This window comes from Chiloscyllium plagiosum, unplaced genomic scaffold (genome assembly GCF_037043375.1).
Source record: "Chiloscyllium plagiosum isolate Xiang-an unplaced genomic scaffold, Cpla_swu_hap1 HiC_scaffold_5, whole genome shotgun sequence".
NCBI lineage: Eukaryota > Metazoa > Chordata > Chondrichthyes > Orectolobiformes > Hemiscylliidae > Chiloscyllium > Chiloscyllium plagiosum.
Window position 1 is genome coordinate 130370251 of NW_028270143.1, and position 12655 is coordinate 130382905.

Genomic DNA, 12655 nt, shown 5'->3' on the forward strand with positions numbered 1-12655 from the left:
TAACTATGGAGTCCTCAAATGACTAATGCTCTGCTCCTCTTCCCCCTTCCCTTCTCAGCAACAGGGACAGATTCTGTGCCAGAGACCGTTTACCCATGGTAGGTCGCCCCCACCCCCACACAGTATCCATAATGGTATACTTGTTGAGGGGAACAGCCACAGGGGATCCCTGCACTGCCTGGCGGTTCCCTTTCCGTCCCTGACGGTAACCCATCTACCTTCATCTTTTATCTGAGGTGTGACTAGCTCACTGTAATTCCTCTCAACAACCCTTCCACCTCCCAAATGATCCGAAGTTCTCAGCTCCAATTCCCTAACGCGGTTTTCGAGGAGCTGGAGTTGTGCGCACTTCCCACAGATGCAGTCAGCAGGGACACTACTGGTGACCTTTACTTTCCACATTCTGTAATGGAGAGAGAGCTCAATGATCCTCACTTGCCCTCACTATCCGTTGTAGAGTCTTACAATCTGAGACTGTGCAATTCCCAAACCAGGCAGTGATGCAGCAGCTCAGGGTACTCTCAATGAACCCTCTGTGGAGTGTGGTGAGAATGGGGGAGGGTGGGCTTTCCTCAGCCTGCACAGCAAGTAGAGACACTGCTGGGCTTTCTTGGCTATGGAGCTGGTGTTGAGGGACCAGGTGAGATTCACTGCCAGGTGGACGCCAAGAAATTTGGTGCTCTTCACAATCTCCACATGGGAGCCAATGTCCAAACGAGTGGTCGCTCCATGCCCTCCTGACGTCAACCACCATCTTTCGTCTTGTCCACATTCAGAGACAGGTTGTCAGCTCTGCACCAGTCCGTTAGCTGCTGCACCTCCTCTCTGTACGCTGACTTGCGTTCCTGCTAATGAGACGGAATACAGTCATATCATCAGTGAACTTAATGATATGATTTGAGCTGTGCATCACTGCAGGTGAACAGCAGTGGAATGAGGACATAACCCTGGGGAGCCCCCGTGCTCAGTGTGATGCTGTTCCCAATCTGCGCTGACTGAAGTCTCCCAGTCAAGTAGTCCAGGATCCAGTTATAGAGGGAGGTATTTTGACCCAGCAGACTCAGATTTCCAAACAGGAGCTGAGGAATGATATAGTGTTGAATGCAGAACTGAAGTCTATGAACGTCGGTGTCCTCCTTCTCCAGGTGGGCGAGGGCCAGATAGTGGGGTGGCGGAAATGGCACCATCTGTTGAGTGGATTGGACAATACACGAACTACAGGATGTCCAGTGAAGGGACAGCAGGGTTCTTGATATGCCTCATAACCAGCCTCTCTAAACACTTCATGACGATGGGTGTTAGCACTGCAGCATTGGTTGTTGACACAGGACGCTGAAGACTTCTTCAGCACGTGGACGATGGTAGCAGCCTTGAAGCACATTGGAACAATGGTGCAGCTCAGAGAGCTGTTATAGATAGCCGTAAGAACATCTGCCAGTACGTCAGAGCATCCTCCGAGCACTCTGCCAGGGGTGCTATCTGGTCCAGCAGCCTTACATGGGTCGACTCTGCATAGGGATTTGTTCACGTCACAGCACCAGTCATTGGTTTTGGTGGCCGGGGGGGGGGGGGAGAACAGGACTTCCTCGCTACCATGTCATTTCATGCCTCAAACCGCAAACAGAATTTGTTCAACTCATCCAGGAGGGAGGCCTCAGGCCTCACCAGCACAAGCAGGCGATGCTGTTCTGTGATTGCTAATGGCCTGAATGCCCTTCCACATGCTCCGCATACTGCTGCTGTCCCGAAAATGGCCGCATATTCTGTGTGTGTGCCCTCTTTGCCTCATTGATAGTCCAAGTCAGGTTGGCACTCGCTGTTGTTAGGGCCTCAGCAGCTCACACACCTTTGCGCTCATCCACAGCTTCTGGTTGGGGCAAGAAGTGATGGTCTTGGACACAGTGATGTCGTCAATACACTTGCTAATGTAGCAAATCACCGACACCATGTACTCCTCTATGTTGGAGTTGCCATCGGTTGGCACATCCCTGAACACATGCCAGTCAGTACACTCAAAACAGTCCTGAAGAGTAGGAAAGGCTCCTGCCAGCCAGGTTTACACCTGCTTCAGAACCAGTTTGACATGTCTGACGAGTGGTCTGTATGTTGGGATTAGCATAACAGAGATGTGGTCTGAGGAGCTGAGGTCAAGCCAGGGCTCTGCCCTGTATGTGCTGGGGATATTTATATAAACAAGATCCAACTTGTTTCCCCGCTCTCACTGCAAAGTCCACATGCTGTTGGAATTTAGGGAGTGCAGTCTCGGGAGTCACATGGTTGAAACCTCCAGCTGCTAATAGCTCCATACAGTTCACAGAGAGCCTCCTTAGCATTGGCACTGGGAGGAACATATACCCCACCTATAAGGATAGCACTGAACTCCTGTGGCAAATAAAATGGCCTGCATCCAACAGCCACAGAGTCTTTGCACCATGTTGATGTAGTTACACAGACCCCCACCCTGAGCCTTACCGCATCGAGCTGCCTGTCTAGCTGGAAGGCAGCGTCTGGAACTCTGTCGCTAAGCCATGTTTCCGTGAAAACAAGGACGAAGCAGTCGGGTGAACTCATGCTGAGAAGCCTACCACTGTCGGATACAGGCCAATTTATTGTCCAGGGAACAAACACTGGAGAGCAGAAAACACTGGAGAGCAGAATGGACGGTAGAGATGGCCAAGTAGGCCTTGTTTTTAGCCCAGCATTAACTCCTGCCTGCTTACCACCCTTCTGCCTCCTCACACACCGTTTCCGATGACTCAACACCCAGCCACCGGCATCAGGCGAGGCAGAGGACTGGAGGCCTGGTCTCTGCAGCAAGCCGAGATCACACATTACAGCAGCTACTGAGCCCGGAGAGGGACCCTGCTGGACAACAGCAAGACAGTTAGTGAGCTCAGAGCATGACTCTGGCAGTGGCATCAAGGAGTCATCTTACAGAGAGGCGAGCATGAGGACCTGATATCAGGAGAGGCAACATTGGCAAAGATGTTTCATGCGGCTGCAGAAGCAATGGCAGTTCCTCGTGGCTATTGATGCTGTGTCTGGTGGTAGTGGTCTGCTTCACATCAGCATCACATCCCCGAATTCTATTGTATAGGTCAGCGGCGACTTTAGCATTGCCGTGGTTTCAGCACAACATCAGATGGCCTGGGATTCCTTTGGGTAATTTTTGCAATTTCTTCCTTCTTGGGACAGCTTCTGCAGAGTCTTGCAGCCTAGGATTCCAGTGGGCCTGTGTAGTGGCCTTGCAGCACTATTGTCTTTTCCCAAACCCAGAAGCCATGAATTTAACGAAGATGAACTTTGTCTTAATTTTTATCTATGCTTTGTTATTAATATAGGTTCTGAAAGAGCACAGCAGTTCAGGCAGCATCCAAGGAGCTTCGAAATCGACGTTTCGGGCAAAAGCCCTTCATCAGGAATAAAGGCAGTGAGCCTGAAGCGTGGAGAGATAAGCTAGAGGAGGGTGGGGGTGGGGAGAAAGTAGCATAGAGTACAATGGGTGAGTGGGGGAGGGGATGAAGGTGATAGGTCAGGGAGGAGAGGGTGGAGTGGATAGGTGGAAAAGGAGATAGGCAGGTAGGACAAGTCATGGGGACAGTGCTGAGCTGGAAGTTTAGAACTAGGGTGAGGTGGGGGAAGGGGAAATGAGGAAACTGTTGAAGTCGTCATGGTACAGCAGCTTAAACTTATCACTTTTTTGGTAAAAAAATACAAGTAACAATAAATGACTATTCTATTACCCTTCGTGAAGGTGACTACACTCATCTCTGTCCCATGACTCTCGATGCTCTGGTAAGGCAAAATAAGGTTTTTCCTTTTCTTTTAATCCAATCGTTATTAGAGTGGTTAGCGGAGTGATATGCTCGTCCTGTGAAGTGAGTGCGTTCAGGGAGAAATCAAATATCCCTGACGACTATGTTTGCAGGGAGTATGTTTACCTGCAGCTCCTCTCATACTGCATGGATTTGTTAGAGTGGCACTTGGACTCAATTAGGAGTGTACAAGAGGCAGAAAGCTTTATAGATAGGTGTTTCAGAATGTGGGCACGCCAAGGGGTCAACCAGAAAATGGATGACCACCAGGCTAGAAGTACAGGAGTCCTCTGTGGCTATTCCCCTCTCAAATAAACATACCATCTTGGATACTTTTAGGGAGCTTGTTCTCTCAGGGGAAAGTAACAGCAGCAGTCAGATCAGTGACACCAGGACTGGCATGGTTATACAGCAAGGAAGGTTCAAGTGCAGGTGTGAGGTAGTGATAGGGGACTCTACCGACAGGGGCACAGGCATTTCTATGGCCACAAGCAAGACTCCAGGATGATGCGTTACTTTCCTGGTGCCAGGGTCAAGGATGTCTCTGATCTCGGTCCAAACCTAGAGCACATTGGTTTAAGCTAAGAGGGGAAGATTTAAAAGGGATCTAAAAGGCAACTTTTTCACAGGAGGTGGTGTGTTCATGGAATGAACTGCTGGAGGAGTAGTGGGAGCTGATACAATTACAACATTTAAAAAGCGTTTGGATGGGTATATGAATAGAGGTTTAGAGGTATATGGGCTAAATGCTGGCAAATGTAACCAGATTAATTTAGGAATCTGGTCGACATGTTCGATTTGGACCGAAGGATCTGTTTTCATGCTGTACAGCTCTCTATGAGTCTAAGTACTGCCAAACCTGCTGAGTTTTTGAAGCAATTTTATTTTCAATAAGGAAGCACTGGAGTTCTAAAATACAGAAACAACTCCACACCATCTGCGACAGCACTTTAGCTGTAGACAGCCACAAGACCATAAGGAAATAAGAACTGAAGTAGGCTGTTCGATCCCTTGAGCCCATTCCCCCAGTCATTACGTGACAATAAATAAATTCAATTCAACATTCCTCACACCCACCTGCTCCAATTGCCTGCTTATTCCCTGTAACCTTTGATCAAGAATTTATATGTTTGTGACAGCCATAAATATACAGATGGACTTTGCTCCCTTGGCTCTCTGTGGCATACAGTCCCCGAGAGAGAAAATTCCCCCTCATCTCAATGTCAAATTGGCACCTCTTTGTTCTGAGACTATGCCCTCTGATCCCATACTCCCCCATGAGTGGAAAACATCCTCTCAGCATTTAAGCCCCCTAAGATTCCTAGATGCTTCAATGAGATCAGTATGTATTGAAATTCTTAAGAATGAGAGGAGTCCCAACCTGCCCAATCTTTGCTCATAAGACAGCCCCTCCATACAAGGATCATCTAAGTGAACTTGCTCTTAACTGGCTCCAATGAAACAATACCTTTCCTTAAGCAAGGCGACCAAAATGCTTACAGTACTGCAGATACGGTCTGACCAACAGCTTGTCCAGTTGCAGTAAGATTTTCCTACTCTTGTACTCCAACTACCTGGAAACAAGGGCCAACATTCCATTAGCGTTCCAGATTACTCACTGCACCTGTCTGCTAGCTTTGTGTTTCTTGCTCAAGTATTTCCAAGATCCTTTGGTGTTGTTGTTTTCTGCAATTTCTCTATTTAAATAATGCTGTTCTTTGTTCTCCCTTTGTTCTCCAACTTCACATTTTCCAAAATTATACTCCATTTGCCAACTTTTTGCCCACTTACTTAACCTAACAATATCTCTGTATACTTTCTGCATCCCTCTCAAATTTCCTTTTCGCCCATTTTTATGGTGTCTGCAAATTTGGTTTCAGCACATTAACCTCTGCTCTTCAAGCCATTAATATGTATTGTATTCAAATCCTCTCACTATGAAAGCCAACATAACATTTGTTTTTGTGTACACCAGCTACTGAAGGTAATCATGCAAGTGGTCAGGGACACCCAGGCCTTATGGCGCATTTCCCCCTTCTCAATTTATGGCGATACAGATAATAATCTGGCTTCCTATTTTAAGTGACTAAGCACATAGCATCACATTTACCTACATTATACTGCATCTGCCATGCATTTCCTGAACTCATGCAGCTTGTCCAAATCACACTGAAGCAACTCTGCATTTTCCACAGGGCTTTGTGTTTCCTCCAAATGTGGAGATATTACCTTTAGTTCCCCCATCTAAATTGTTAATGTACATTCTGAAGAGCTGGGGTCCTAGCAATGATCACTGCAATACCCCATTAATCATTCGAAAAAAGGCCCATTTATTCATTTTTGTTTCCTATCTGCCAAAGAGCTTCCTATCCATTTCAATACACGACTGCAAATCCCATGTTATGGATTTCAGATGTCACGTTTCTTTAATTTCAAACTGTTGAGAAAATATGACAGACAATACCACAAGCCAGTGTAGTCTATTACCTGTAGAACAGATAGCGCACCATTCTTTCCATATCCCGAACACACAACTATCTCCAAGTCAGGTTCAGGATTATTCTGAAACTAAAATGAGACGTAAGGTGAAACAGAATGCTACCGCAGAAGATTTCAAATCTCACCATTTGCATTTAAAACCTTTCATAACGCTGTCAAACTCCAGCAGGGGTGTATTTTTCCAGTTCACTTTCTTTTATAAATACCATATCTCCCCTGCAGGTGGCAGTGTCTTTCATAAATACCATATCTCCCCTGCAGGCGACAGTGTCGGGGGTGTTGGAGAGGGTGTGTGCACGCTGAACTGTCAAGTGCCTAGGGCAAGCAGCTGACTCTGTTTCACAACAATCCAGTAGAGGGACTATTTTCGCTTCTAGCTCAAAAGTTAAGGCAACAAAAGATAATGTCCATAAATTGTACAACTTCAATTTGGGACAGCATCTTCTTGATAGACCTCCCAAAAACTGTGGAATTAATGGCAAGCTTCACAACTTGCACCAATTTAAGTAGTGAAACTGGACTGGCAACCACAAACCAATAATTTGACAGTTGCTAGCTTGAACACGCCCAATTTTACATAAATTTGCATAAGCCTGAACCAGCAAAGGAGAAAAGATTCTAAACTCTTGCTACCTAGGTCCGTCAACTGCATCTCCTCCAAACTTTGATTTGACCTGGAAAGGTCTCAGCTTGGTTCCCTTGATCAGTTGGGACCAGCTAGTCATCACACAAATCTCCACACCCCCACAATTACAATTACACACCCCCACAATTACAATTACAATGTTGTTGCATAACTGTTATTTTTCACAGCTGATTCACACTCACCTCTTCAGAAAGGAAAGCAGGTTCTCCCATTGAGGCATTTACACAAGGGCCAATGTTCAATATACTGTCACAGACCTGCAGAAAGATACGAGGGAAATCAGTCAGTGCAGGCAGCTTAAACTCTGGAGCAATCAACATCAGTGCCGCCTTTTTGAAATTTGTTTTGTACGGCTTTTATTGTCGATGCCTAAGTGAATATATTAAATAAGAATACCACATTGTTTCAGCATTGCAATTTACTTGGCTATTTCACTTTGAACATTCTTCTCAACTACTTTCTTCAATTACAAAATTTTCTTTTCTTTTTTCCCCCCATGAAGCTTGGTGTTTTCTTTATACTTCTTTTCAAAAATGACTATCACTACCTGATATTTCCACACAAGGTGAACAAGGAGTGCAAATTCACACATTGTATGTTTGCAGCCAATCTTCAAGCCTGCTGGTACAACTGTACGTTTGCTCTTGTCATATGGAGATGGAATCCCATTGAACACCTTTAATCTGTTTAAGCAACCTTCGCCTTGCTTTATCTTGAAATAGTATTCATCCAATTGTGCAAGAAAGCAAAATACTTGAGTTTACTCCAGTAACATCCAGATGTTAACCTTACTGCCACCAATTTGTCACCTCATAAGATAGGTTTGGCCACAATAACAGCCAAATAGCCAAGGGAATGACGTGGGCCATGAGGGAGCAGGACCTTGTTGAAGCTGTCTGCCACAGCAACAAACAGGAAGAAGGTGCAAAACTGGCCGAAAGAGCGGGGATTGATTTTTCTATGAAGCATTGAGAAGCCCAGCCTCTTCAACAAAACCACTTTTTAAGTACTGGGCTTCATTCCACATGGACTTGAATAGCTAATAAGACCATAAGACATAGGAGCAGAAGCAAGGCCATTCGGCCCATCGAGTCCACTCCGCCATTCAATCATGGCTGATGGGCATTTCAACTCCATTTACCCGCATTCTCCCCGTAGCCCTTAATTCCTTGTGACATCAAGAACTTATCAATCTCTGCCTTGAAGACATTTAGCGTCCCAGCCTCCACTGCACTCTGTGGCAATGAATTCCACAGGCCCACCACTCTCTGGCTGAAGAAATGTCTCTGCATTTCTGTTCTGAATTTACGCTGAAACTTTATTGCTGGAACAGCACAGCAGGTCAGGCAGCATCTAGGGAACAGAAGATTCGACGTTTCGGGCACATGCCCTTCTTCCTGCTGTGCTGTTCCAGCAATAAAGTTTCAGCTTTGATCTCCAGCGTCTGCAGACCTCACTTTCTCCTGTTCTGAATTTACCCCCTCTAATTCTAAGGCTGTGTCCACGGGTCCTAGTCTCCTCGCCTAACGGAAACAATTTCCTAGCGTCCACCCTCTCCAAGCCATGTATTATCTTGTAAGTTTCTATTAGATCTCCCCTTAATCTTCTAAACTCCAATGAATACAATCCCTAATCTAGATGAACAGTATCTCAATGAGTCCACAGGCATGTGAAGAGATTTTAAATGTTTGAACAATGTGTTTAGTCATATAATTGCACAATTCTATCACCACTTTTTCTGTCAATTAGTACAAGTATATTTGTGGGAATTTTGACAATGAAGCAGCTTTCACACCTGCAATATGTTTTCAACATTTGTTTGACTACCAAACATTATCAAACAGTGAAGAAAATCACAATATCCCTGTGTTCATGCCAACTATTACCTGAAGTTATGCTGCAGTTGTACAGGACGTTGGCGAGGCCACAGTTAATGTATTATGTTCAGTTTGGTCACCTTGACATCGGAAGAATGTTATTAAACTGGAAAAAAGTGTAGAAGAAATTTATAAGGATGCCAGGACTCGAGGATCTGAGTTATCTGGAGAGAGTGGACAAACTAGGACTTGTTTCTTTAGAGAGTAAAAGACTGACAGAGGATCTTATAGAAGTGTATAAGATCATGAAAGGCATGGATAGGGTGAATGCACTCAGTCTTTTTTCCAGGGTTAGGGAATTGCGGATTAGAGGGCATCAGTTTAAGGTTAGAGGAACAGAATAAAAGGCAACCTGAAGGGCAATTTTTTTTTAAAAACAGAAGATGGTACACATATGGAATGAGCTGCCAGCGGAAGTGAATGAGGTGAGGACATTAACAACATTTAAAAGGCATTCAGACAAATACATAGTGAAATAAAGTTAGAAGGAACTGGGCCAAGTGCAGGGAAATGGGTTTAGCATGAATGGACATTTTGGTCAGCATGGACCAGTTTGGGGCAAAGGGCCTGTCTCTGTTCTGTAGGACACTATGGCTCTAATTTGAGATAGCAGGCCAGTTAGCCTGAGCTCGGTCATTGGTAAGATTTTGGAATCCATTATTAAGAATAAGATTGAGGAGTACTAGGACATACATGGTAAAACAGGACTGAATCAGCATGGCTTTGTCAAGGATAAGTCATGTCTTACAAATCCACCAGGAGGTAATGAGCAAGTTAGACAAAGGAGAGCCACTGGACTTGATGTATTGATTTTCAGAAGGGCTTTGGCAAGTTGCCTCTCACAAAGCTACTAAATAAAAGAAAAGCCCACGTTAGGGACAAGGTACTGCAATGGATAGAGAGCTGACTGACTGGCAGAAGGCAGAGAGTAGGAATAAAGTGGTCTTTTTAAGGGTAGCAGTTGGTGAATTGTGGAGTTTAGAATGGATTTGGCCCAACAAGTCCACACTGACCCTCCAAAGAACAACCCACCCAGATCCATTCTTCTACCGTACATTACCCCTGACTAATGCACCTCACACTATGAGGAAATTAAGCATGGCTAATTCACCTGACTTGCACATCTTTGTGCATGGGAGGAAACCAGAGCACCCGGAGGAAACCCACGCAGACACAAGGAGAATGCGCAAACTCCATACAGTTGCCCAAGGAGGGAATCGAACCCGGGTCCCTGCCGCTGTAAGGCAGCAGTGCTAACCACTGAGCCACTTGCCACCACAACTGCAATAGTTCTGCAGGAGTCAGTGTTGGAACCACACCCACTCACGTCATACAATAACAATCTGGGCAAGGAAATTGAAGGTGCTGTTGTTAAATTTGCAGATGACACAAAGATAGGTGGGAGGCAGGTAGAGTTGAAGCAGGAGGCTGCAGAAGGATGGACAGGCTAGCAGAGTGGGCAAAGAAGTGAATGAAGTGATAGATGGAATACAATTTAGGAAAGTGAGATGTTATGCCCTTTGATAGGAAGAATAAAGGCAATGACTATTTTCTAAATGGGAGGAGCTTTAGAAATCTGAAGGACAAAGGGACTTGGGAGTCATAGTTCAGGATTCTCTTAGAGTTAACATGCAAGTTCAGTTGACAGTTAGGAAGGCAAATGTAATGTCAGCATTCAATTCAAGAGGGCGAGGATACAAAAGCAGAGATGTAATTCTGAAGCCTTATGTCTCCAATCAGACTGCATTTGCAATATTGCGAGCAGTTTTGGGCACCGTATCTAAGAATGGACGTGTTGGTCTTGGGGAGGGGAAATCCAGTGGAGATTTACAAGAATGCTTCCCTGGGCTGAGGGCTTGTCATATGTGACGCGGTTATGGACTCTGGGTCTGCACTTGCGAGTTTAGAAGGATGAGGGGGGGATCTTTTCGAAACATTTCAGAACACTGACGGGCTTGGATAGAGCGGATGTGGAGATGTTTTCACTAGTAGAAGAGACAAGGACTTGAAGGCACTGGCTCAGTGTGAAGGGACCACCCTTTAGAACTGAGATGAAAAGGAATTTCTTCAGCCAGAGGGTGGTTAATCTGTAAAACTCACTGCCACAGAGGGCTGTGGAGGCCAAGTTGTTGAGTGTATTTAAGACTGGAGATAATTATGTTCTTGATTGGCAAGGGTTTACCAATTAAGTTTAGAAACATACAGCCATGTCAAAGCAAATTCGAAGGAACAGAATTTGACATTCAGCCCAATGTCTTATGGTCTTAGCAGTTTCAGGAGTAACTCTGACCAATCTTCAACCCCACTCCCCACAATGTAAAAAGCCAAACAACCAAATTTGAAATCATGATGCATCATTGCGCAAATCAGCACAAATTATGTTAATGCTCCAAGTTCCTTAGGGACACAAAGATCAAAACAACAGAAGCAGTCTAAAATCAATGAACAGATTTCTGAACCATTCCCCTGCACCTCTGCCTTTCAAAAGGGCGGCAGTGACTCAGTGGCTAGCACTGTTGCCTCACAGCACCAGGGACCTGGGTTTGATACCCGCCTCAAGCGACTGACTGTGTGGAGTTGCACATTCTCCCCGTGTCTGCATGGGTTTCCTCCCACAATCCAAAGACGTGCAAGTCAGGTGAATTGGCCATGCTAAATTGCCCATAGTGTTAGGTGCATTAGTCAGGGGTAAATATAGGATAGGAGAAATGGATCTGGGTAGGTTATTCTTCGGAGGGCCGGTGTGGACTTGTTGGGCCTCAAGGAATCTAATCTAACCTAAAAGACCCATCTGTCATAAATGAGAGCTACATACTATTTACACCATCACAGTGGGATAGGAATGCTGTTAGCATCTATCCATCTCAAGCAAGATATGAACTGTGACCTGTATGTGCATCACTTCATAGAATATAGAAAATAGAACATAGAAGAATACAGCGCAGTACAGGCCCCATCGGCCCTCGATGTTGCGCCGATCCAAGCCCACCTAACCTACACTAGCCCACTATCCTCCATATGCCTATCCAATACCCGCTTAAATGCCCATAATGAGGGAGAGTCCACCACTGCTACTGGCAGGGCATTCCACGAACTCACGACTCGCTGAGTAAAGAATCTACGCCTAACATCTTCCTATACCTACCCCCCCTTAATTTATAGCTATGCCCCTTGTAATAGCTGACTCCATACGTGGAAAAAGATTCTCACTGTCGACCCTATCTAAACCCCTAATCATCTTGTACACCTCTATCAAGTCACCCCTAAACCTTCTTTTCTCCAATGAAAACAACCCCAAGTGCCTCAGCCTTTCCTCATACGATCTTCCTACCATACCAGGCAACATCCTGGTAAACCTCCTCTGCACCCGTTCCAGTGCCTCCACATCCTTCCTATAGTATGGTGACCAAAACTGCACACAATACTCCAGATGCGGCCGCACCAGAACATGACCTCAGGACTCCGGAACTCAATTCCTCTACCAATAAAAGCCAGTACGCCATATGCCTTCTTCACCGCACTATTTACCTGGGTGGCAACTTTCAAAGATCTGTGTACATGGACACCAAGATCCCTCTGCTCATCCACACTACCAAGTATCCGACCATTAGCCCAGTACCCCATCTTTTTGTTACTCTTACCAAAATGAATCACCTCACACTTACATACATTGAACTCCATTTGCCAGCTTTCTGCCCAGTTCTGCAGCTTATCTATATCCCGCTGTAACCTGCCACATCCTTCCTCACTGTCTACAACTCCTCCGACTTTCGTATCATCCGCAAACTTGCTCACCCAACCTTCTAACCCCTCCTCCG

General features: G+C 45.5%; 1 protein-coding gene and 1 pseudogene across 2 annotated transcripts in view; both read right to left on the reverse strand.

Annotated features, from left to right (window-relative positions):
• Nucleotides 1–12655, reverse strand: part of cpsf1 (cleavage and polyadenylation specific factor 1) — a 162773-nt gene that overhangs the window by 79533 nt on the left and 70585 nt on the right. For both annotated transcript variants that reach the window (XM_043690937.2, XM_043690935.2), the window contains exons 15-16: nt 7143–7217; nt 6303–6383 (exon numbers count right to left, since the gene is read on the reverse strand). In XM_043690937.2, coding sequence (XP_043546872.1) covers nt 6303–6383; nt 7143–7217 — 156 coding nt within the window. The remainder of the gene's footprint in view (nt 1–6302; nt 6384–7142; nt 7218–12655) is intronic.
• On the reverse strand, nt 7343–7929 carry LOC148150026 (large ribosomal subunit protein uL13 pseudogene; annotated as a pseudogene).